Below are 27,153 nucleotides of genomic sequence, written 5' to 3'. Positions count from 1 at the left end.
ACTGTCCTGTTCTATTACTCCCTAGGTTTGCAGTTGTAACATCGACAGACCCCGGTCATTGGCGGGCGGGATCAAACCTGGGACCTCTGAAGCTAAATGCATGAGCCTCTACTGCATTAGCTAAAAACCACATGACTCTTAGCTAAGGCTGTAGAACAGACTCACTAATCTCACTGCCACTAGAGGGGACAGAACACCACACCCAGGAGGTGTGTGGGTTACACAGTGACTGATGGGAACAGTGCACAGGACCCTAAAAAGGGAGAAGAAAAGAATTTCCCATCACTAAGCAGTGCCCCATTGGTAATTCCTCTTCTTCTGGATATATGGAGGGCAAAATTCATCTCTACCAGTGAGAGCACATCACAGGAATTGAAGAGTTGGCCGGGGGTGCATTTGTACCTTCCTGATCTTGGGGCTGTCAGGGACCAGTTCGGCCTTTCGCACTGGTTAGGCTGTGCCTGAGGACTGCTTTAATTTTCTCCCAGTTGTAGACTAGCTGGAGCACGGGATCACTTTGGCCCCATCCATGGAATGCCCCTGCTCCAGAACCCCCACACCAAGGGTTCTTGCAGGGAAAGCTCTCTGTGGTAGCTGATGGCTCAGTAGCAGCAAAATAGGTACAAATACAATAGATAAACCAGCACAACCAAAATGTTTTCTACCAGGTCACAAGAGTCTGGGTCATTCTGGTTATTGAAAAATTAACCTTGTTGGCAGTCAGCAAGAGAGCCAATCAATAGTATATGGACCTTGTGGTAGGTAGGCCTCCATAGGACAAAGATTTGCCTTCTTTTCCTTTTAGTCATAAAAATACCAATGACAAGAACATCACATATTTTAAGAACTCTGACAGTGGATGACATTTTAACTTCTGGGATATATTGTTGTGACCGGGGTCCTAGTGGGGAGCCAGCTGTGGTCACTCAATTAGGGTGCACTGCAAAGAACAGGGCAGACAATCCCCATAAAGCTGGTGGATATTTCAATATTAGATTTACCAAGCCAGCATAAAATAGCTTCTTTATTATCTTACTGGTTACTCAGAAGTCCAAACAACACAGTTCCCTTAAAGTGATCCAGCCTCAGGCCTCCATCCAGGTACCCACGTCTGAAAATTTCTGTAAATCTTATTTCATCATATAAAAGAAAAGGTTCTACCATTACCTCCCAGGTTAATGAATTTTTCAGATCTTACCCAAATACACGTGACAGCCAATTCTTATTAACTAAACGAAAAATTTATTAAAAAACAAAAGAGAGGGAGTATGGTTAAAACATCAATATATATACAGACATGAGTTCAATTCATTGAAGTGCAAATTCATAGCAGAGATGTGAGCTTTGTAGTTGCAAAGAGTTCCTTTAGAATTCAGTTCATAGGTTATAGTCCAATGTCCAAATATCATATTCAGGGCATATCAGCATAACTGGGACCTCAGTCTTGCGACTCAAACTTCCCCTGATGAAGCCTAAGCAGATCTGAGATGACAGAATCAGGACCCAAGGATCTTTTATACAATTTCATGTCTTTTGACAAGTTGGGAATTCAAAAGGTAATTAGCATGACTTTGAAGGAGGTCCATCACCGGTACTTAGTTATATGAATTAACATAAGGCCATTCGGTTGTTCCTCCACCATTCACAGTACATTTCAAAGAGAGATGAATACCGAGATATCCCATGTTTGCAATTCATTTAAATGCTAGGATGTTCTTTTGATCTCTGAACTATCAGAATACAGCATAGACAGGGACATAGACATTGTCGACCCTACTCATACATATGTAAATACACAAAACACATGTCTTTTGCGAGTTATTTATTTTGCAAGATGTTTAACCCTTTCTAGCCACGCGTCACAATTGTATGAACAAAGATATTTTCTTTTGCAAAGTTACCCTTTGATCTTGGATTGACAGAAAAAAGGCCATTGAAAAATATCTCCCATGAAATACAATTGTTTAGTTGTTCCTCCACCCCTGCTTACCAGCTTTGTTCTGTATATTTCTTGTCATGTAAAAACTATAAAACCCATTGTGTCCATTGATTTGTTTACTAAGCCTGTAGCTGTATTTACAACAGCAGTATGTGATAGGGGACCCTCGTGTACTGTGCCAGCAAACGGGAAATCAGCTTTGACCAATTAATGGTTCTGTTGAATCATGACAAATCAATAAAGATGTTCCTAAAGTTTTAAAAGGGCTAAACCTTAATGCAAAGCTGTGATCATGGTTGTGTATTAAAAAAAAAAACCTAGAGTGCTTAAAAGGAGAAGAGGCAAAACTGAACCAGGGGTTCCTGAGCAGTGTGTCAAGTGACAATGGGAAAGAATCTCAGAAATTTGCTTTTTTTTTTTACACTGGACAAGGAATTTTATTAGTATAAGGGAACTATTATTATCCTTATAGCTAATCTGCCTCCCTGTTTTACTCTAAAGCTTCTTTATCTAGTACAGTCCACCTGCCTCTTTACAAATTTTAATGACTTCACACTCACAAGACTGCCAGGAGGTAGGTAGGCATTGCTATCCCTGTTCCACTGAAGGGGAAACTGAGCAAGGAGTTTAAATGACTTGTCCAAGGTCACACAGGAAGCCAGAGAGAGAATCCAGATCTCCCATGCTTTAGGAACCAATGTATCCATCCTCCAATATTAACATTAAGCAGAAAGAAAACAAAGTGGAGAAATTTCAGACTGCAGAAACATTGGCAATTTGATGAGACAAGACCAAGGAGGCAGAATGGGTGGTGAAGGTCTGCACCTTAAACAGCAAAGGGAGAAGGTCACCACGTGAGCCCAAGAGGTGAGACTATAGCCCTATAAGGAACGCAAGTGCCCATTAGACCCTTCGATACCAAGGTGATAGGAAGCTTATAAATACTTGAGATAGATCAGTAAGAGCACCTTATAGATGACATGAATTTGGAAGACTGTATAGAGGATCAGAGTTCCAGAGGCTGTGGAATATAGTGTATTCCTTCACCACTTCTAACTTCAGTGCATATGGGGCAGCAGGGCATGAGATGCTGCATGTACTTTCAAGAGGCACAGAAACACTCCTGATGGAGGACTGTATCAGTGCCTTGTTAGGTAGATGAGCTTCTTACTAGGATAGAAGGAAGATGTATTTAGAGGAGAAAGATTTGGGAAATCTAATTTCCCCCACTGCTCCAGTGACAAGACTTGTGTACTCTCCTAGCTGTGGAAGGGCATATCCACAGGAAAGGTTGCCAATAACTGGAGTAAGGTAAACTCCAAATTCGGACCATGGCTGTGACTACCACCCACCCAAAAAGTAAAAATAAGCTAGGGGAAAGGGGTGGTGGAGTATGACCTCCAGGGACGGATTAGTCTGTACAGCCAGCATCGTCCAGAAGCTATTAGGTCCAGTATTCTGCCGCCAGCACATGATCAGCCAATGAGAGTTTATGCTGAAGATGTAATGCTTCTATTGTATTTCACTGGCTGAGTGTGTCATTCAGTATCCTCCAGGGTGGGAGGGTGGCATGCTGGAATCAGACAGGCTGTTCCTTCACGATCTTGACTATATAGTTGAATTAATCTGCCTTAATAAAATCATGTGTTTCTTTGCACCTTGCCTGTGGACTGGGGGAGTGGGTGTGCTACTCAAGGCTTCCTCAAGGATTTAGGAGAACTCCTGCCTCTTTCCCCCCGACTCCAGTAGTTACCATAGTATGTAGCAAAGACTACATCACTATGTTGATAATGTAAAGTAATGCACATTGGGAAACATAATCCCAACTATACATACAAAATGATGGGGTCTAAATCAGCTGTTACCATTCAAGAAAGAGGTCGTGGAGTCATTGTGGACAGATCTCTGAAAACATCCACTCAGTGGGCAGGGGCAGTCAAAAAAGCTAACAGAATTTTAATAATAATTTTAACAGATAATAAGACAGAAAATATCATAATGCCACTATATAAATTCATGTTACGCCCACATGTTGAATACTGCGTGCAGTTCTGATCATCCCATCTCAGAAAAGATATATTAGAATTGGAAAAGGTACAGAGAAGGGCAACAAAAATTATTAAGGGCATGGAAAAGCTTCTGTATGAGGAGAGATTAAAAAGACTGGGACTTTTCAACTTGGAAAAGAGACAACTAAGAAGGGATATGATAGAGGTTATAAAATCATGCCTGGTGTGGAGAAAGTGACTAAGGAAGTGTTATTTATTCCTTCTCATAACACAAGAACTGAGGGTCACCCAATGAAATGAATAGGCAGCAGGTTTAAAACGAACAAAAGGAAGTGCTTCTTCATACACTGCACAGTCAGCCTGTGGAACTGGTTACCAGGGAATGTTGTTAAGGCCAAAACTATAATGGGGTTAAAAAAAAAGACCTAGATAAGTTCATGGAGGCTAGGTCCATCAATGGCTATTAGCCAAGATGGTCAGGGATGCAATCCCATGCTCTGTGTGTTCCTAGCATCTGACTGCTAGAAGTTGGAAGTGGATGACAGGATCACTTGGTGCTTGCCTCTTCTGTTCATTCCCTCTGAAGCACCTGGAATTGGCTACTGTCGGAAGACATAATATTGGGCTAGACGGACCATTGGTCTTACCTAGTATGGCCGTTCGTATGTTTAGGCCAGGCTGTAAACTAATCTTTCAACTTCAATCACTCACTTTAGGACCCAGAAACATGGTAAGTTAGAGGAGCACTAAGAATCTGAACCTGGGCTTTCTATTCTGCTTTGCTCTTCTCTCCTCTAACATTTGTCAAAACAATTTACAGTATTTTAAAATGTGTAACAATGTATAGGACCCTCCCATTTCTTTCTTCAGTGACTCTGAGCTCAGGGATTTCTCAGAATCAAGGAAGAAAGTGCTGCATGCCAGTATTTGTGGAGCTGACCCTGTGGACTTGTGGCTATCTTCACCCACACCCTCTGGTGGCACTGATGGGCTAAGTTCCACACACACACCCCAACCCCCCACCAAAGGAGAAAGAATTGTGATGTGTCCCTTCAAGGGGAGATGTGGGTGGTCAGTAATGGGCTCTGGGAGAGTTTTGAAGACTCCTGAGACCTTGAATTATAGCAGCATTAGCAAAATGTGTGGCATTATAGTACAGAACTTAATATGTATCCTCTGAACCATAGATTTCAGTGCTTCATCCAGCTCTGCCATTATGCCAGCAGGAACCCTCCTGCTTTTTCCCTATCTCCTGCTGAGTTAGTGTGCAGTCTCTTTAGATATTTCAGTGTTTTTAAATTATCCTGCTTCTTATTTAAAAGCCTTTGTTACCCTCAGGAGCTATGAACTCAGTTTAGTTTCCTGTACATACTATGTGCACAATAGTAGCAAAAGCTCACACTTTCTAATGAGCAGGCATTTCTGTATCGCTGTCTGGGAAGAATATCTCCCAGAACCCCTCTTTTCTCTGCGTTGGCTGCCATGGTGGTATGTCTAGTGTGGAGGATAGGAACAGACTCATATTTAGGGCTCCTTGGGGTAGGGGGCATATCTGGCAGGACTCTAAGGATGAGATGTATCAGCTCAACAAAAACCAGACACAGTTCAAGATCACAGAGGGGCTCCCAACAAGCCTTACTACTGCTTTTATTCAACCTCATACAAGATGGCAAACCTAACGCATCATCTTTGCTTCCACTGTAGGGAATGATGTCAAAAGAGGGCTGGGGGAAAGGGCTCTGTAGTTACAGGTTCCACTGAGGGGCCTGACCAAGTTGGGTGTGGGGGAGAAACCTGGAGTTACAGCCTCGAGAGAGATCTAAGGAAAAAAAGAAACTTTGTCCTTTAAAGGACATTAAACCCATGGTGGGGGGAACCTTTCCCAAACATATGCACCAGAAAAAAAAAAAAAATATATATATATATATATATATATATATATATATATATATATATAAACATACATACACACACACACACACACACACACACATCACTGAGGTAGCACAGTAAGTTCACACAGTGCTTTACACACATCCTAAGGCACAGCTTGACAAAACAGAGAGCAAATGTGTCAAATATTGGGGCATAATGTATGATTTTCTTTGGAAAAAACAAAACCTGGTCTTTGGCTATTGCTAGCTTAAAACTGTATGTAAACTCCCCCTCTAACTAGCTGTTCCTTCATCCCTGTGGCCTATTTCTTAGTCTTTTGATCAGGAGAAGTATATAGAGTTACACTGCCTCATCCAGGAGAGCCGCAGTACAAGCACTCAAGTTGGAAATGAAACTAGCTACTTTGTCGCAGAGATTAGATGGAACAACTTGATGGTGTTTGGTTCAAGAATGTGAGACTTTCATGCAAGCACAGCTTTATGTGATTGAAGGGATGATGAGACAGAGCTTCTGCAGCCACAGTAGGGATGAAGTCAGCACCCTGGGCTTTCCAGTGGCTTGGTCAATACCGGTAGTTAAATAAATTTCAGCCAGTTATAAAATTTCTGGTCTCTAGATTTGTTATGAAATGTTTTCCTCCAATTTTAGATTCTTTGTGTTATATATTGATAGGTCAGGGGAAGCTGCTGTAACACCCCCTCTTTTAAAGGCCTCACTGTGTCACTATACTAGGGAAAGCATTCCCCCCATCTCCAGTGTGGAGCAACTGTCATTGCTGTGAAAGGATGTGGCAGTGGGGACCAAAGGTCATCCTCCATTTTGGAAGATGGGGCTGACTTCAGACTAGTATTTGAGCTGTAATCACTTCCTGTATAACACTATCCTAGGCAACATGGGTTCAACATCGGAGCAGCAGCAAGGAGCTATGAGCTCTAATAATCTCAGACCTGATGCGAATTTCCTTCTGCTGGTTTGGGAGAGTCATTTACCCACTCTGTGACACAACTGCCTTGGGTGTATTGGGATAACACATCCCAACTTCGGGGATGTGTTGTGAGAATTAGTTAATGTTTGTATAGCACTTTGAATATGTAAGTGCTAAGCATTGTTATTAAACAGTCATGTTTATTAATCTACTATGAGATGGTGAACCCCCTTTTATTAATGAGCATTTACCTAAGTAATCTTATTGACTCATATCACTGTGATTAAGGTGTTCATAATTTGCCCCAAGGGATAGTTTATTTGGGGATGGAGTCTATGGTGCCTATGCTATATATCACATAGCTGGAGTCCTTATAGTACTTTATACATTTATTATTTACCATTTTCACCATAAGAGTTTAGCCATTTTGATAAGGTACCATTGATTTTTCTATTAAACAAGGGAATGTATTTGTAATGTAAATATCTATCCATATGTTTATTAACTGTCAGCTGGGGTGGTTCCTTAGGGTGCAGAAGATGCTTTGCCTTGCTTGTTTTGAGCCAGATACAGCATGATCTCTGGCTGCTGCTGGGAATTGGCTCTGAACAGCATCCTTAGGTGTTAGTTCTGCTTACTCACTCTCACATGTCTCCAGCTAGTACCATGTGTTCGACCTGGCTGATAAATTATGCCTATGGCTATCGATGGAGGCTTCCCCACCACAGCTTACAGCTACAGAACCTTGGCAATAACATTCAGATTTTGTGCCCAGCAAATGCTTAAAATCAACAGAGAAACCCACCCTTTTTTATGGAGTGTAACCATACTGGGTCCAAATCCAACTGCCATTAAATCAATAGAAACGCTCCAATTGATTTAAATTGAGGCCCTAATTTGTACTATTCTACGGTCAGAGCTGAGAGCTGGTCTGATTCTGTAACAGTGATTAGTCTGTAGCTTCGTTTTCTATTTTTGTGCCATCCCTTCCAAACCTCCCAACCCAGAGATGTAAAATGTCTATGAAAAATCATCCCATACGCAGACACAATAACAGCATCATTTGCATGGTGGCTCATAACACTGATTGATATTGAAATCAAAGAATCTGGCCTTGTTTTTATAGTCTTTATCCAACTTTGCCTTACAGGAGGCAGAAAGGGATGCTGTGCTAACAGCCTTCCCTACTCTCTTCTCAGGCATAAAGAAAAGAGAAAAACCAACCCTGATTAAAAGCATTTTTCTAAAGCAGGCTCCACATGCAAAGATTTGGTTCAAGGAGCATTAAAATCACTGTTGTCAGTTCAGAAACAAGAGGCTGGGGAAAATCTAGGACATTGGCATTGTGTGAGGGTTGCTATGGCAATTCTAACAGAAGGGTTGCTTAATAGGCTTTATTCCCAGGAAACTAAAAACTGCAGCTAGCACTCTGCAAAGCATCACAAACTATGTTCATGAATAGCATCTCTGTGGAAAATTTTGCTGGCTGTTTACATCATTCTTTCAAAATGGAGCAGCAAATGAGGTGTCTGAAGAATCACGTAGGGGTTATTAATGATATAAACAAAATATAGGCAACCTTTGCATAACAAGTCACGTTCAGATGCAGCAATGCAAGCGGAATGCTAAATTTCCCTGCACAAGACTGGCATTGTAATGTACTTAAGGACGTATATTTTTGATACGTTGTCTTTGTGTTCTGATAAATGTGTTATTAAACAGACAATATTTACCAGTAGTNAACAGATGTTTATAAAGCGTACCAATCAAGGCAATGAAACAACATTTCAAGGTTGATTGGAATATGATATTGATTATGCACTCGGATGCTATGGCCATGAGCACAGTATTAAAACCTATATAGAATAAAATTCCACAACTTAATGAACAGTTTTTTTGAACTTAAGTATGAGGCTAAGTATTCCATTAGTGAGAATTAGTGAATTATGACCATAATTACAGTGGATACAAAATAAAAGTGAAGGTGAGATCTAGGACACTAGGTATTGTAACAAACTGAGGAAAAACTGAAAGAAACCAGCTTGTATGTAACTGCTGTTGTTTGACATCATTTTTATAAAATTGTGCACTTATGCACTGATGCATGTTCAAGAATCTAAAAAGTACAATCAGTGTTTTATGTATATATATCACTCCTGAGGGTATTCTGTGCCCCAAAATTAAAAATTCTGCACACAATATTTTAAAATTCTGTAAATTTTATTTGTCAAATAAATGTGGAGGCTCCAGCATGGCATTGGGGAGCATAGGCCACTGGCTGCACCAAGGTTGGCAATCGCTGTGCAGCTCTCCCCGGGGACACAGACTCAGTGATGAGGCTGTACATAACCCTGACACAGTGCAAGGACAGGGTACCCCAGGGCCCTGCCCTGTGTGCCAGGTGTGGGCAGGCAGGCTCAGCCCAGCAGGATCCAAGTGTGGAGGGGCTTAGTGTGGGGGGATCCAGGTGTGGGTTGAGAGGGTTCTGTGTGGGGCAATCTGAGTGTGGGTGGCTGTGGGGGATCTAGGTGAGGGGATCTGGATGTACAGGGGCTTGTTGGGGGGAGGGGTTCTGGGTGCAACGGTAATGCCTCTACAGGGGGGTCTAGGTGAAGGTGGTTGGAGCACAGCGGGGGGGGGCATCTGGGTGTGGGGGGGATAGAGCTTGCTGTTGGGGGTCCAGATGCTGGGGGAGTGGGGTTCAGTAGGGTGGGGATCCAGGTGCAGGTGGCTCGTCAGGGTAGTTCAGGTTCAGGGGGAGTGGGGCTCGTCGGGTGCGGGCGGGTGTTCTGGTGCCAGGGTGTGTGTGTGCGCGTGCATGCAAGGCTTGTCGGGAGGATCTGGTTATAAGGGGGTCTGGATGCACGGGGGTTGGGTGGATGAGGGAGCAGCTCCCTGTACAGTGATCCTTCCCCCTGCAGCTGAGGAGCAATGGGTGCAGGGGGAGAGTTTGCAGAGCTTCCAACAGCCAGGGTAGAAATCTGGAGGTATGGGTCTCACGCAGCCCGGGTTGCTGTGCAAGGGAAGAGGAAGTCCCCCTCCTCTCCAGCCTAGCTGGGACTAGCAGCTGAGCCTGGCACTTGGTAGGAGCTACCAACTGGGTCTTCGCCGGTCCTTTCCCCTACCCCACAGTGATTTACCTCTCTGCCAGCTGCCCTGGGCACCCAAAATATACTGCTGGGGAGGGTCGCATGACTGCTCTTGTGGCTTCCCTTTGCTTTCCCATCAGAAAGTCCTTTTTCTGTAGGGAAGCAGAGAAATTTGCGGGGGACACTAATTCTGCGCATGCATAGTGGTGCAGAATTCCTGCAGGAGTAACTGTGTGTGTGTGTGTGTATGTATGTATGTGTGTGTGTATATATATATATATATATATATATATGTGTGTGTGTGTGTTCGTGTTCTCTCTCTCTCATATCTCCCATAGTGCTTGTAGCACTTGTATCTCAAAACATACAACTTGACTAAACCTTATAACAGCTATGATTTCATTGTTAACTGTGTGAGGCCTTATTTTCTAATGTTCAAATGTACATGCAATAGATAAGCTGTTCGGAAAAAGGTTCACTGATGATTTGATTTGACTTGACAAAACATTTTGCATATTTACTGAACTTTTTCAGAATATACTAGAATGAGAAATTCCAAAGCATTAAATACATGAAAAACTATCTAATTTAAATCTCTAATTTTACATAATCTTTTCATAGTAATAAGCTTAAAGCATGGGCTTTTCTAAAGTGCGTAAGGTGGAGATGAGGTGCCCAACTCTTTGACTTTCAAAATCTAGAACTTTTAAAAATTGTTTTTCTTCTGCAAGTAGGGCCCATGTGCCAAATCCTGCAGTCTTTACTTAGACAAAATTGCCATGGGAGTTTTCTAAGTGAACAAAACAGAATTTGTTGCTTAATGAATAATAATTGTTATACATGGCAAAGATTCATTTTGATAGATGCGTTTCAGCCTTAAGGAAACAGAGTGTAGCTACAACTACACTGGTCTACAATTTTTGAGAAGTCATCTGCTTCAGAGATAAAATGTACTATTTATTATGTATTTTGATGTGCTGAATTCAAATATGACAATTAAAACAACTGATTGGCTACTGTTTCTAAGATATTTAAGTTTTTACATTTTATGTCTATGTATATTGTATAGATAGTAGAGTTTTAATCATAAATTGTAAACCTAGGTCTTTTCATTGTTTATGGTTGCTTTACATGATATTTCACCTGTTCAGTTTATGTAACTCTTTAAAAATCAGCAAAAGGGTTATATAAATAAAATTTATTATGAAACAAAAGGCAAAAACTATTATGTATATCGTTTAGTCCTATTCAGTGTCTACTCGGTGCTGCTTGGCTTGTCTCTTATATTCTTTAAATGGAGCATCTCTTGTCACCTTCCAGCAATAGTCTGCAAGCATTGATGGGCTCCATTTGCCCTGATAGCGTTTCTCCATTGTTGCAATGTCCTGGTGAAATCGCTCGCCATGCTCGTTGCTCACTGCTCCGCGGTTCGGTGGGAAAAAAATCTAGATGAGAGTGCAAAAAATGTATCTTTAGTGACATGTTGCAACCAAAGCTTTTGTATGCCTTGAGGAAGTTTTTCACCAACAACCTGTAGTTGTCTGCCTTGTTGTTTCCGAGAAAATTTATTGCCACTAACTGGAAGGCTTTCCATGCCATCTTTTCCTTGCCACGCAGTGCATGGTCAAATGCATCATCTCAAAGAATTTCATGAATCTGAGGACCAACAAAGACACTTTCCTTTCTTAGCTTCACTTAACTTTGGAAATTTTCCACGGAGTTACTTGAAAGCTGCTTGTGTTTTGTCAATGGCCTTGACAAAGTTCTTCATCAGACCCAGCTTGATGTGTAAGGGTGGTAACAAAATCTTCCTTGATTCAACAAGTGGTGGATGCTGAACACTTTTCCTCCCGGGCTCCAATGACTGTTGGAGTGGCCAATCTTTCTTGATGTAGTGGGAATCCCTTGCACGACTATCCCATTCGCAGAGAAAACAGCAGTACTTTGTGTATCCAGTCTGCAGACCAAGCAAGAGAGCAACAACCTTCAGATCTCCACAAAGCTGCCACTGATGTTGGTCATAGTTTATGCACCTCAAAAGTTGTTTCATGTTGTCATAGGTTCCCTTCATATGGACTGCATGACCAACTGGAATTGATGGTAAAACATTGCCATTATGCAGTAAAACAGCTTTAAGACTAGTCTTCGATGAATCAATGAACAGCCTCCACTCATCTGGATCGTGAACGATGTTGAGGGCTGCCATCACACCATCGATGTTGTTGCAGGCTACAAGATCACCTTCCATGAAGAAGAATGGGACAAGATCCTTCAGTTCACCTTGTGTTATGAGGTGTGGTTCAGAGGAGGAGGATGGGAGAAAACGTGGGTTCTGTGACATTGATGGTTCAGGACCAGAAGTTTCATCCTCTTCCTCGTCTGACTCAAGTGAGAATGATGCTGGTGCATCAGGAACCGGCAGTCCTTCTCCGTGGGGTACTGGGCGTATAGCTGATGGAATGTTTGGATAATGCACAGTCCACTTTTTCTTCTTTGACACACCTTTCCCAACTGGAGGCACCATGCAGAAGTAACAATTGCTGGTATGATCTGTTGGCTCTCTCCAAATCATTGGCACTGCAAAAGGCATAGATTTCCTTTTCCTGTTCAACCACTGGTGAAGATTTGTTGCACAAGTGTTGCAGCATATGTGTGGGCCCCACTTCTTGTCCTGATCTCCAATTTTGCAGCCAAAATAAAGGTGATAGGCTTTCTTAACCATAGTGGTTATACTGCGCTTTTGTGATGCAAAAGTCACTTCACCACAAACATAGCAGAAGTTTATCTGCACTGTTCACACAGGTACGAGGCATCTCTGCTCACTTTGGCTAAACAGAAATGTGTCCCTTTGCAAAATCAAACACTGACGAATAAGAGAGCACGACACTGTATGATTTCTTGAGCTGATAGAGGGCAATTTGTTCAGCAGAGTGATGTAAGCTTTGTTATGATTGCATCATCCATGACTTCTAGGAATAACATGATGCAATTCATATCATGTATGACACAATACCAGCTTCAGATTGCATCATTCACTGTTTTGTCTAAAAAGCAAGTATTGTCCAAACCCAGTCATAGATTTATTCATAGATCCAGTCAAAGATGTATTTTAGTCATTTCTGGTTTAAATTGAGATCCCTTCCCTTTATAACTCACGTATCCTCCGCCATTCCCAAGTCAAGGGTCGTATATACTGACGCAATAGCATATCTTGAAAACTAGAGCCAATCAACAATTTTAAGCATCATTTTCGTTCTCAGTGACCCAGAATTAGTAAAGTTTGACTACATTTATTTCAGAAGCATTTTGGCTGTAGAGCAGTGCTATTCTTTTATTGAGAATCTATGTGCATATTACAATTAAGTGTGTGGGTCTGGGTGTGAAATTTTACATGAACTGTCTTTTTCTCAAAGGTGATCTAAAGGGATTGACTTTTATATAGTTTTTAAAAAACAAAAGATAAAAACATTTTGTGTGTGCGTCTTTGCAAGTCATCTTTAAATGGTAGTGTTCATGTTTAGGGAATAAACTAACATTTGTTATTTGTCTGTTTAATATATGTACATTTCAGATTTAAAGCACAAACTGGAATCTCTTGAACAAAGTTTAGTGCAGTTCAGAATGCATGTTTTTTTCCCCTTAAATGCAGGCAATCAAAGTTACATTGTTGTGATGTGACTAATTGTGCACTGTAATGTCCCTGAAACCTTGTGATTGAGCTAAGAGATGATAAATCATCTTGTCTCAGCATTCAGAGGAGTTATTCTTTGAGACAGCTGTTTAGAATGTTAGTGAATATTTATATACCTCATAAAATATTCAGTACCTTTTATGTCTGGTGCAGACATAGAGCTACCCTCGTTCAAATCACTGCCTATTCCTCTAATTTATTTATAGCCAATGTATCAAGGTTATTTGACCCTTTTTATAAGGGTCTGGAGTGGGGCTATAAAATTATTATAGAACGGCAATCAGAAGTTTTGCATTATGAGTGATAAATAGTTCTTGCAGTCTTCTAGCACAACATAGACTGGAACTAGTTGTGTTCGCTAGACTGTGTTTCAAATATCAGCACACTTCTACAAGGACAATAAACTTCCCCCACCCCCAGGTCTCTTAATTTTGCTTGTGAGTAGTAGTTCACTTGTTGTGTGTCAGGCAGCTGTTTTGCTAGATCAGGGGTTCTCAAACTTCATTGCACCGTGACCCCTTCTGACAAGAAAAATTACTACACAACCCCAGGAGTGGGGACCGAAGCCCAAGCCCACTGCCCCAGGTGGGGCGGGGGAGGGGGAGAGCAAAGCTGCCCCCCCCGCACAGGGCAGAAGCCCTCGGGCTTTGGTTTTAGCCCTGGGTGATGGGGCTCGGGCTTTAGTTTCAGCCCTGGGCCCCAGCAAGTTTAACACCAGCCTTGGCGACCCCATTAAAACAGGATCAGGACCCATTCTGGGGTCCCGACCCACAGTTTGAGAACCCCTGCACTAGACCCACCTACTGCACTTCTGAGAACAAAAATACAACAAACCAGGTCTGCCACAGCAGTAGCAGGCTAATTCAGTTAATCTAAAAGTCAAGCAATATTTAATTAGTATATTTTGGATGATTGTTTTATGAATATAGAGTTATCAGTAAAAACTTTACAATTTCATTTCTTTTACCTGTTTGTGATATGGACACATTATTTATTGTCAATATATATGTCTATGTTGTAGGGAATTTCTAAATTTAACTTCATAGTTGTGTTCTCCCTTATTAACTTTTAAACATAACCTTTTTAACTAGTGAGAGAGAGAAAATATTTAGACCAAAATGAACTTGTCAAGAGGGGCTATGTGTAAGTAGATTTGACGCCTCTGGTCCTGGCTACTTCCTGAATGGTGAATTGGGATAGCCCCAAATCTGCATAAATATATTGTCAAACTTAGCTATTCAAAATTAGAAAAGTGTTAAATGTAGCCAGAGTCTGACAATTATTTGATCACTCAAACAATGCAGATTGTATGTACAATAACTTCCCAGTTTATTTATCTCTTCATGCACAAATAAAGTGACGATATAACATTGTAGAAGCAGTTGCCTTCAAATGTTGTCTTCTCTGTGTAAGGAAACTTCACACTGGAAAAACACCAGTCTGGCTTTTCTAGAATCTATTAAAAAAGCATTTTTTTGGCTGAAACTGGCCACTAAAATTTGCTTCAGATTTAATGTTGCCCAGTGAAATTTGCCATATTGCTCCATGATATAATGGCACTTCTTTTTGGGGGTCGGTTGGGAGAGGAACAGCTTTACATATAATATTTGCACTTCCCACACAATCTTCATAGCCTATTTTACTAACTAAACTCCAAACCCAACCAAAGAACAGAACAACATAATTGACCCAAAAAAATCAACCCGGAAGATAATATGCATATTTAAAGATGAAACCTTAATTATGTAGCAGTCCTTCCAGAATATATTATAATACAGATACTCATTCATTAAACTTAGATACCAGCAATATAATCCATAGTTTCCATATGTTATCAAATATCTCTTTTGTCCTCTATTTTATAAATCATTCTCTCAAGCACTTTGCTTTTCAGGTTGAATTGTCTTGGCTAATTCTGACAGGATTTGTCTGTCTTTACTGTAGTTTCAAGGTTATTGTACACCTAAATGTCATTTAAGCAGCCATTCTCTTATACAGATCCACAGAGATGGAGTCTGTTCCTTTCCTGGCAGTAGACACACATTAGAATTCTGAATATTGACATTCACAATTGAGGAGATTCTGAATGCCTCCATTCTGCTGCTTTGTCTCCAGATTGTGGATTTGTCATGTTGCCTTCAGAAATCCCCCATTTCAACTCCTTGGGTTGGTAATTCACAGATCATAGATCTCAGAATCTGGATTACATCTGTTAGTATTTGGTTTTAGAATCTGATTGCCTCCCTTTTAAGACCCCAGGATTGGAGCAAATGTAAAGTCAATAATATGTTTTTAGGATAATCAAAGTCCGGTCTGCAAGTCATGACTATGTTGTTTTAAATATGTTTGTCTGCACTGAATTTAAAACTTAATTCTAAACATTCAATCCCTTGTCTCCTGAGGGTTCCTGTTTAGGGTAGGTCAATTTACAAGCTGCTCTGTTGGACCAGATGCAGCTGCTGCTGGGTTCGACTCTCCTAATTACAACATTAATGTATTCTCTCAGAAATGTGTGCCAGTTTCTTCATTCTTAATCAACCCTTCTCCCCATAGTAACAAGTCACAGCATCCATTTTGCATCTCCGATTTAATTGAGCATACAAATTGTGTCCCATAAGAAAAACCCTGTTAAATGACACACACTATACAAACTAGTTCATTTATTTTTTCCACTCCAGGAGATTGACCATTTGCAGCGTGTCTCACTTTATAACAGATTTGTTATATTTTCTTCTTATATGGTACTGTTTTTATCAACAAATGACTATTCAGCTGTCTGTCTTCATTATCTGGAATCCAATTAACTTTTGCTGCAATGGTTAAAATGTATAGCTCAGCAAAAACATTCTCGTCTGTCAGTTTCCTGTTGCTGTCTGTTTCTGTTAGAGCACATTAGACTCACCACCCTTTTTCTGCAGAATATGGGGACATTTTTGTATGCAGTTTGCTTTTGAAAATTTCAGAAATAACCCAAACATCTGAAAAACACTTAATCTTTAAAATCAGGCTTTTCAGAGGGTCTCTAATGTGAAATGAAAATCTATAATGGCCAGATGTCTACTGCTATTTACCTTCATTTCCTTACTGACAAAAAGGATTAAATGTTTTTGCATTCAGCTGGGAAATAATTAATTTTGGGGAGAAAGGGAGCATGTCAAATTATAGGTGGGAGTGGGCAAAAAGAAAAATTGGGTACTGGTTTAATTGTAATAATTGATGGTAAAAACATAATACCTGTGAGGTTACAGTACGTATTACCTCTTTCATTGTTTGGAAAGTTTTTATATAAATTAAAACATTTCATAATTTCTCATATCTTTTCTTTCTGATGCATCTCTTTAAAATCTTATGCTAAATTAGTATTCACTTCATTTTAAAATAAAAGTTTTAAGAGTTTAACATAATTTTGAAATACAAATAGAATATCTGAATGCTGGGTTTTTAAAAACATGATACTATGAGGCTGCTAGTTAACATTTTACTCTTTCTTTTGTTGTCTATCAGTTGTTTCATGAAATAAAGCATCTTACTACAATAATCAGCAATTGATACGCTTATTTACTACACAGTGCTAAATATATTGATTTTAATATACAATATAGTCATTCAAACATAATGGCCAAGATTGCTCAACTTGAGACATCTTAAACTTGCCTAATGTTCAGAAGGCATATGCTCAGCATTCTGGAATTGTAGGCCCCTCTTTAAATACTTCAAGTTAGGCACCCAAAGTCATTATTCACTTTTGAAAGTCTTGTTCAATATATTTTGAGAACTTTAGTTTTAAGCAGTATGTGCAACTTCCACTTACTTTGTAAAATCCTTCCCTGTATGGAAGTATGTTTGTTTGATTTAAGCTGTCATCCTTAGGATTTCTTAACTATTAGCAGAGGTTTGCTGAAGTAGAATGATGGTATTGGTTGGTATTCTTCCCCGCCTAGCTTCTACTATGTCAGTGTACCAGGGAGTACTAAACATACAAATGTCACCTTGCTAGCTGCAGAGGAACAATTTGTCTGTTCTACTGTTACATTAATTTAGAGTGAAGAGGTATACAGGACGTTTTGCTTAGGATCTGATTCTTAAAAGTGACAGGATGTCCTATGTCTTCTGTTGTTAATTCCACATCATGCTTTTGCTTCTCTTTTTATTAACTGAAGATTTAACATCATATGAATCCCTTTTGCATTTTGTCACCTTTCTCTTACCTCTTTGTAGTGTAAAATATTGCTTGTCACTATTCCTCTTAATTCCTTTTAACAGTGAACTCCTGAATTCCTTTAAATAATTGGGGCATTAAAGTATTTAGTAATACTAGTAATATAACAAAATGAAGAGGTGATTACAGTCAGCTTCAAACATTGTAATATATAAGTGCTTTCTTACAAAATATGGAAACTGTTAGGCCTTTTTTAAATAGGAAATTTAAAAACAGTTTCATCTCACAATTAGATGTGCCAATAGTTTCAGATCCATATGTACCTTGCGGTTACTACTACTTTGACCAGACTAGAATTAAACCTAGGCTAATCTTAGAGTCCTGCTTTTGTTTTATGATGTAAAGGGAGTGTACTGTTCGTGGCTGCTGGGAGGGAGGGTGTTCTTCCTCCTTTCTTCTCCCCTCTCAGTAATGAAAGAGAATTCTGGTGGTCAGTCAGCCACCTTCATGGACAAATGCAATTCCTGTGTTTCACTGATTGTATGTTTATGGAAATAAATTGTGGCTGATTCTGGTCCTGCATCACAGCTTCTATATGATGTTGAAAAGTAGCCACAATGGACTGGGGAGAATCCTCCAACATGTAGGTGGCAGATGTGGCCCCATACGGCCTCCTTTTATGAACCGCAGCATAGAGGAAATGGTGGGGTTGGTAGTTGTACTTAACACCACAGGGATTTTGGGCTCTAGTACATGAACAGCTGTGAATGAAGGGGTGGTTGTGAAATAGAGCAGCCCCTGTGCTGTTCTAACTTATGTCAGGGACCATGAGAGAGAGACAGGTGATTTAAAGGAGAGAGAGAGAGCACAGAATCTGCCCTCTTGTTGGGTGGTAGCTGGAAATTCTTCTACCATGTATTGATATATTTTTGGTTTTCAGTTCTTTTGCTTATGTAAGTATCTTAATATAAGCTTTGGACAGAGATAAAATGTTGAGAACTTTTGATATTCAGTGACAACGTTTAGAAATAGTGCATGAAGTATGCTATGTACAGTACATACACACAAATATATTTTGAATAAACATCTATTCATGATTAACTTAAATTTAAAATGCACATGTATGCAGGCTTTATTAAAACTAAAACATTAATATTCAGTTGATTATTTTATTTTTGTATTTGTTGTTCACTGTTGTACTTTTTCATTACAGAATGTATGACAATATGTCCACAATGGTGTATCTAAAGGAAGAGAAGTTGGAGAAGCTTACTCAAGATGAAATAATTTCTAAAACTAAGCAGGTGATTCAGGGACTAGAGGCACTGAAGAATGAACACAATTCCATATTGCAGAGCTTACTTGAGACACTGAAATGTTTGAAGAAAGATGATGAAACTAATCTGGTGGAAGAAAAATCAAACATGATTCGAAAGTCACTGGAAATGTTGGAACTTGGACTTAGTGAAGCACAGGTAAAATTGAAGCAGGGGATATTTCAAGCTGTAACTGCAGTTATGATATGAAAGCAAATGCAAGCTTATATCTCTTTGGACTGTGCTTTAGTTAGAGGTGTAGAATTGAACACTTGGATATCAATTCTTAGACTTATACAGAACTTATTAAAAATTAGCAGCGTCAGTTTGCGTTCAGAAGTTTTTTAAACCTGATTATCGCTTATAGGGAAGTAGGTTTATATAACTATATAGAGCAGGGGTCAGCAACCTACAGCACGCGTGCCAAACACCGCACGCGAGCCGATTCTGAGTGGCACGCAGCTACCTACTGTGGTCCCGGCCCCACTCAGCCCCCCCGCCCACCGCTCTCCCCTGCGGGGGCAGGAGACAGAAACTTGGTTCTGTGGCAGCCAAGCTTCCCCCCTCCCCTGCTTCTTCCCCCAGTGTGATGCTTTCCTGCCCCTCCTCCTCTCCTTCCCTGCGCCAATCAGCTGATGGCCCTAGCGAGGGGGGAGGGGGAAGAGCAGCAGCATGCACACAGCTCCATAGAGGACGCAAAGAGAGGTAGGGACGGAGCCTGGGGGAAGGGGGTGGAACAGGGCATATCCCTTCCAGCCCCCTGCCCTGAGCCGCTCAGGGCAGGGGGCTGGGAGCACCCCCACGAGCCGAGCACCCCAGCCTTCTGCCCTGCACCCCCCCATGCCCCCAGCCCTCTGCCCTGACCCTTGAACCCCCACACACACCCAGCCTTCTGCCCTACACCCCCCACATACCCCACCCCTCTGCCATGATCCCTGAAGATAATACTCATTTTGCTAAAGGAGTAATCTAATTTCTCCTTTCACTTTCCCACCTTCACCAAACTTTCTCAAGAGAGTAAGTTTACAGAAGGCTTCAATTCGTTGTAGTATGTTATAAATCTGATGGCTACAGGCATTGTGAATAAACTAGACAACATTTTTGCCTGGCTTTCCCAAATATACTTGAAATACACCTGGTTACATGCAGATGAGCTAATTACTTTTTTGCACGTGTAAAATACGTGGAAAGGCCTGCTGAAAATTTGATCTTCTATGTAGATGGATTGGTATGTGTAAATATAAATATGAGCCTGAAATTGATAGTTGTTTCCTGAAAGTTTATTCAACATATGAATACATTTACCCTAAAGGTATCCTTTAAAGAACGATACTATCTTCTAAAAAAATGAAATTTTAGTTAACATGAATCTTGCATATAAAAATATTCAGGTTCTGAGATGCTCAAAGCTAACTTTAAGAGAAACCTTTTTATGAAATCAAGGAAAGTGAGAACATAATCAGGGTGGCAAACCCCTTCTCTGTATAGCCAAATAAGCTCTTTAATTATATGTAAGCCAGGTTTACAGAAGTGAAGGCCATAAGCTGCCTGTGATCCATACCAGTTTTCACACTGCTATCAGTGGGAGATTTGCACAAACAATGAGGGTAGAATATGGTCCTTACATAGTAGTTAGTAAAATTACTTTTTAATCCTGAGGGCATTCTGCGCCAAAAAACTTAAAATTCTGTGCACAATATCTTAAAATTCTGTAAATTTTTTTTTTTTTTTGTCAAATAAATGTGGAGGCTCGAGCATGGCATTGGGGAGCACAGGCCACCGGCTGCACAGAGGTGGGAGATCACTCTGCAGCTCCTCCCCACCCCGCGGGGCATGGACTAAGCGGTGAGGCTGCACCCAACCCTGACAGAGCACAAGGACTGGGCCTGCCCCCAAAACACTCCAGAGCCTGCCCCTCCATGCCAGGTGCACCAGGTGTGAGCAGGCAGGCTCAGCCCAGCAGGATCCAAGTGTGGAGGGGCTTAGTGTGGCCGGGAGCAGGGAATCCAGGTGTGGGTTGAGAGGTTCTGTGGGTGGCTCAATGGGGAATCTGGGTCTGGGGGAGATCTGGATGCACGGGCTTGTTGTGGGGTTCTGGGATTCTGCAGGAGGGGTCCAGATGAAGGTGGTTGGGGGTCAGCAAGGGTGTGGGGGGATAGAATTTGGTATGGGGGGGTTCAATTGGGGGGTCCAGATGCTGGGAGAGTGGGGCTCTGTGGGGTGGGGGATCTGAGTGTGTGTGGCTCGTCGGGCTGGTCCATGTGCAGAGGGAGTGGGGCTTATTGGCGGGGAGGGGGGTGAGGCTTGTTGGGAGGGTCTGGGCATGAGGGGGTGTGGATGCACGGGGGTTAGGCAGATGAGGGAGCAGCTCCCCATACAGTGATCCCTTCCTCTCTAGCTGAGGAGTGATGGTTTGTAGGAAGTGGGTGGTGGGGTAGTTTCCTGCAGCCTGGAGGGAAATCTGGGGTGGGTCTGACTCAGCCCTGAATGCCGTGCAGGGGAAGAGGAAGTCCTGTTTTCCCAGCCCAGCCAGGTCTAGCAGCTGAGTCTGGCTCAGAGTAGGAGCCACCAGCTGGATCTTCCCTAGTCTTGCCCCGTGCCCTACAGCAATTTACTTCTCTGCTGGCTGCCCTGGGCACCCAAAACATACTGGGGGTGAGGGTCGCATGTCTGCTCTTGTGGCTTCCCTTTGCTTCCCTGTCAGAAAGTCATTTTTCTGTGGGTAAGCAAAGAAATCTGTGGGGGACATGAATTCTGCACATGTGCAGTGGCACAGAATTTCCCCAGGAGTAACTTTTGCATTTAGCATCATTAATGAGAAAAAACACAATACAGGAGGTTTTTAGATAGCCACTGCTCTTTGTCCTTTGTTAGGTATATGTGTGTGCAATTACCTGTCTTGTATGAACAGTTGTAATTGGACACAATTGTATGTGCAGGTCAGATGTATAATTGCACACCTTAGATTATTTGAATCCTATAATTATTTCCCCTTGAAGCATTATTAGGCTGGAGAATTAATACTCTATTGAGATGAATATGGGCAGTTCATAAACCTACCGTCTCAGACAGTTTGAAATAGGTGCTCAACTACTGCTCTATTTTGGGTTACATTTGGAAGGTTTCGTTGCACTGTAAGGGCTAGAAACTTAACACATATATTAAAATGGAAGCTTATATTCTACAGAATGTGAATTTTTCATGGAGGCTGAATAACATAAGCAATTAGGATTTAACATTTGCATTTCGCTTTCCGGTTTGCAACCTTGCAGTTACATTTACATAGGTTTTTGCATATATGTTAGGTTCTGTGTGATCTTTGTCCAGCTATGCCAGAAGGATAGGAGACTTGATGATGTGATTTAATTAGGCCACAACTTTATTCCTAAATGTCTGGGAATCCTGGCAGAAAAAACTGAAGTGCAGGTAATTCCCTAATCATTTACATATATGTGGGGGGCTGCTGTCAGCCCTCCTTTTTTTACTCATTCTGGTACACAGCCAACCTGCTGCTGGGACCTCACCATAACCCCCTCAAATGAGAGTTAAGGGGGCTATTGAGGAGGAGAGAGGTCGACTCTCTGCTATACCTGTCAGAGGAACCCTGAAAACCCCTGATCACCTTATCCCTGCCTTACGGAATACCTGCACTGGGCATCCACCCCAAGCGTACATAATAAGTTGCAACATCATAGCCGAATCTCCGTTCCATATATTTTGCCCCAACTAAGCTCCCAACCCATTGTGGGGAATGTGGAAATCCCACCCCCCACCTCATATTGGCCAATCTGGTGGGGGGTCAGAAGGATGGGAAAGAATTTTTCCCCTCACCAAGAAAGGAGCAACTAACATAATGGCCACAGTGGATCATGACTTAAGGCAGCTAGTTTGTCACGGATTCTGTGACTTTCCACGACCACTGTGACTTCTGCAGCAGCTGGTGCGTCTGCCTGGGGGACACCTGAGCAGCTCAGGCAGCCCCTGGGCCAGTCACACCAGGCGATGCTGGGGCAGACTTGGGCCATCACTCCCCCTCCCAGCAGCAGCAGTAGTTTGGGAATGGGAGGGGGCAGCGGGCATGGGATGGGGTGAAGGCTCTGGGTGGCGCTTACCTCGGGGGGCTCCCCGAAAGTGGTGACATGTCCCTCCCTCAGCTCCTAGCTGGAGACATGGCCAGGCAGCTTTGCACGCTGCCTAGGCGCCGGGGTGGGGGGGGGGGTCGCTACTTCCCCGGGGGGGCCAAGGCCCGGGGGGGGGCCCCCCCCCGGGGGCCCCCCCGGCCCCCGGGGCCAACGGCCCCCCCCCCCCCGCCCCCCCGGGGGAGGGGCCCCCCCCCCCCCCCCGGAGCCCCCGCCCCCCCCTTCCCCCCCCCCCCCCCCAAGATTTAGTCGGGGATATATAGTAGAAGTCATGGGTAGGTCACAGATTGTGAATTTTTGTTTACTGCCCATGACCTGTCTTTGACTTTTACTAAAAATACCCATGACTAAAATGTAGCCATAACCAAGTCAAAACCTGGTATTTTAACTATTTCCAAGGGTGGCAGGTGTGTGCTGCTCTGCCTTGTTCAGGTAAAAGAGCGTTTTTCCTGCACCAGCGTGGACATAAATTGTCCCCCTTTTCTTCTGGTCACCTGGTGGAGATGGTTCAGTGTCTGCGTGCTGAATCTGCCATAACAAGTAATTCTGTGGCTGTGTAGCCCTTAAAGGGGCCACATACCATTTCTGACAAGACGGAAAACAGCCTGTATTATTTCACATGTGGAGAGGTCATTCCCAGCTATCAAAGTACATTACTATAAACAGCAGTCAAGGTAGCAAACATATATAAGCTGCTGTATGCTACATCAATAAAAGCAATCACAGCACAGCATAGGGGTAAGAATTTCTTCAGATTAGTCTCAGCTGAGCAGGTAGCAAAGATGGCAGAAGTAGAGAGAAATCAGCAACCAAATGGAAATTATGAAAGGGGCCAGACAAACATTAACAGATTTCACAAGTGCAATGGTATCTATGCATGAAAAGCCTTCTATGTTAATATTAAATGAATGCATTGTACAGGAAGAATGTCTTGTAATCTTTCGTGCTTTTTAGGTAATGATGGCCTTGTCAAATCACTTAAATGCAGTGGAATCAGAAAAGCAGAAATTGCGTGCTCAGGTTCGCCGGCTATGCCAGGAAAATCAGTGGTTGCGTGATGAACTAGCCAGTACTCAACAGAAATTACAGAAGAGTGAACAGTCTGTGGCTCAGCTGGAAGAAGAAAAGAAACACTTGGAATTCATGAATCAGTTAAAAAAATATGATGATGATATTTCTCCATCAGTAAGTAGATGTGCATTCAAAAGCATTGTTTCTTTTTGTTAGTAAGCTGCCAAATAGCTTTTTATTCCCAGATACGAATTTTTAACAGTTGAAACAGGCATTTCATATATATAGATTTTAATTTGTTTATAGACAGGCACATTAGGAGATTGATTTCTTCATACACCTCTACCCTGATATAACGCTGTCCTAGGGAGCCAAAAAATCTTACCGCGTTATATGTGAAACCGCATTATATCGAACTTGCTTTGATCCGCCGGAGCGCGCAGACCTGTCCCCCCAGAGTGCTGCTTTACCACGTTATATCCGAATTCGTGTTTTATCGGATCACGTTATATCTGGGTAGAGGTGTATATTTATATTGTCCTAATCTTATGTAGTTTATACAGTCACACAATAGAGAACTGCTTCCAAGAATCTTTATCTCAGGAAGACATATATTTTACAGATGATGGAGTAACTACACTGTAGACTTGAGGGGGTAAAAGTCCAGCATATAGTAAAACACTTATACCTAGCAACACACTAGCTTAAAAATTTACTTTGAAAATTATCTTCAGAAAGCCATAAAATGTCTGTTTTTAAAGCCCACAATAAAAGGAGAATTGAGGATAAGATGTGTAAATTGTTGATATAAAAGGAAACTGCATTATTTGGAGCAGTCTGGAAAATGATTTTGACCTAGATAGTGGTCTCACTATTTTTTATTATTAAATATTTATATTAGCACTAGAGGAAAGGAAAGGGTCCCCATAGTATTAGGCATTGTGAAAACACAGACACAGTCCCTACATTTACAGTTTAAGAAGGGAAGTGACATATGAAGGGTCGGGAAAATAGGAGTGCAAGCAAATATGTACAGTTTTCATATACATATGTATACCCTTGCAAAAGTGATTTTCATAATTTTAAATAAAGTAAGTGCTTGGTAACCTATCTGCCCCTCAAGCCATCATTGGTTGATTTATGGGCATTATCACAGAAATAGATCTCATCTTGTAAGTTGTTACATTCCGGATGGTGTCTGTGTCTGTTTTATTTTCTTCTGACCTATTATTGCTACAGCGTAGGAGTGGCAAAATTCATGTGTTTAAACATGCTAACCAACTGCTAGACAAATCCTTTCTAGCACAATGTGAATACAGTGAATTGTTTTAGTCAGGTAGTCAGCTGCATGCAATGCAAGGAAATCTAAAAAAAAAGCTAAAATTTTTTTTTTTTTTTTTTTTTTTTTTTTTTTTTTTGAGTCTTGGTACCTAATTATATTCTTAAGAATATGGAATAGTACCTAAATAATTTAATAGGCTAAACAAGGAACTATAATCTTTAGACAGGATAAAATATCCTAGCACCTCCATGCTTTGGAGCAAAAAAACCTTAAAATTTGGCAGGCGCATAGTGTGACGTCATTAGTGCCCCTTTTCCTGGCTTCACAAAAATCCACATCGATCTGACTGAGTTAAAAACCTCTGAAATAAGATTGCCAGTGCAAATTTAATTCAGCTGTCTTGTGCATATGCATTGAGATAGTCTTGCCCAGCATCACAAAGGACATCTTCGGTGCATATCTTTAATGTTCTTTAATCATAGATTTTTATATATAATTGTATATAAAAGTTTTCAGTGATTTTAGATTTAATAATGTAACACTCTGCTTGGGACTGGGGTTTGTATAGGAAGACAAAGACACAGATTCTACCAAAGAACCTCTGGATGACCTTTTCCCCAATGATGAAGATGACCCAGGGCAAGGAAGTAAGTGAACTTCAGATTATATAATTACAATATATTTCTGCAGAACAGAAGCTTGCTTTTATCTTCAGGGAAATAACCAATCATTAATTCCTAGAGTGCTCTGGTCCAGACACAGTGCAGCATAGACAACAAGGGCAATTGCAGCTTTTAGGATTTATTGTATGCAGTAAATTATGATATAATGAAGATAAAAATGTTTTCCTGATGCACTTTTCTGTAATTTCTTACTCCAGCACTGACTGAATATGTTCATCCCTTCCAAAGGGTGGAAGACAGGAAAGCTGATTTATGAGGATGTTATTCCCACTACATAAAAAGGCTGGGCTAGTCTAAGCTGTTTTTTTTTTTTGTTTTTTTTTTTTTAAAAGCTTGTTAACTACCCCTGACCTCATTAGGAGCTAATTTCAATACAAAATTTAGGCAGTAGCTTGCTAACTTAGGCAGAGAAGCTTTAGATCCCAAAGTCAGGACCTGTTTCAGTCAACCTTGAGATTTGGTAGTCTGCCCAGGTAGGGGGTTCTATGGTTAACTTCCCTGGGCAGGTTTCCATATGAGGCCTTGTCAGTTCTATTTTTGTCACTCATAAGGAACACGATTTATTTATTTATTTTGCAGTTAATACTCCTCCAGAGATGTTATCCTCTCAAGGCTGAAGGGTTGATGAGTTGGATGTGGTACACTTGAGTGACACCTTTATCATTATTTATGTTACCATAACAGCTAGGAGCCCCAGTTATGCACCAGGACTCCATTTCGCTATGTGCTTTATGAACATAGAACAAAAAAAGATGGTTCCTGCCCCCAAAGAGATTACACTTTTAAGTATAAGACAGGAAACAACAGATGGATACAGACAGACCATTGGGATAGGATAAAGAAACAAGACACTATTGGTCAGCCTATGGTGTCCACACACCAGCGGCCTTAACCATTGGCAATTTTTTTTGTAGGCATCAAAGAAAAGGAGAGTTTTGAGGAGGATAATGAGGTAGCTTTGCAGATAATTACCAGGGAGCTTCTCCTAAGTCTGCAAGGCAGCATGGGAGAAAG

General features: G+C 41.4%; 1 protein-coding gene across 6 annotated transcripts in view; it reads left to right on the top strand.

Annotated features, from left to right (window-relative positions):
* Positions 1 to 18,916: 18,916 nt before the first annotated feature.
* Positions 18,917 to 27,153, top strand: part of KLC1 (kinesin light chain 1) — a 97,501-nt gene continuing 89,264 nt past the window's right edge. For 5 of the 6 annotated variants that reach the window (XM_034767882.1, XM_034767885.1, XM_034767881.1 and 2 more), the window contains exons 1-3: positions 18,923 to 19,183; positions 24,118 to 24,348; positions 26,025 to 26,103. In XM_034767882.1, the coding sequence (XP_034623773.1) occupies positions 18,923 to 19,183; positions 24,118 to 24,348; positions 26,025 to 26,103 (571 nt within the window). Of the gene's footprint in view, positions 19,184 to 24,117; positions 24,349 to 26,024; positions 26,104 to 27,153 lie in introns of all 6 variants that reach the window. The other variant, XM_034767887.1, reaches the window with a different exon arrangement.

This window comes from Trachemys scripta, chromosome 4 (genome assembly GCF_013100865.1).
Source record: "Trachemys scripta elegans isolate TJP31775 chromosome 4, CAS_Tse_1.0, whole genome shotgun sequence".
NCBI lineage: Eukaryota > Metazoa > Chordata > Testudines > Emydidae > Trachemys > Trachemys scripta.
Note: the sequence above shows the minus strand (reverse complement) of the source record. Positions and strands in the feature narration are given on the sequence as shown.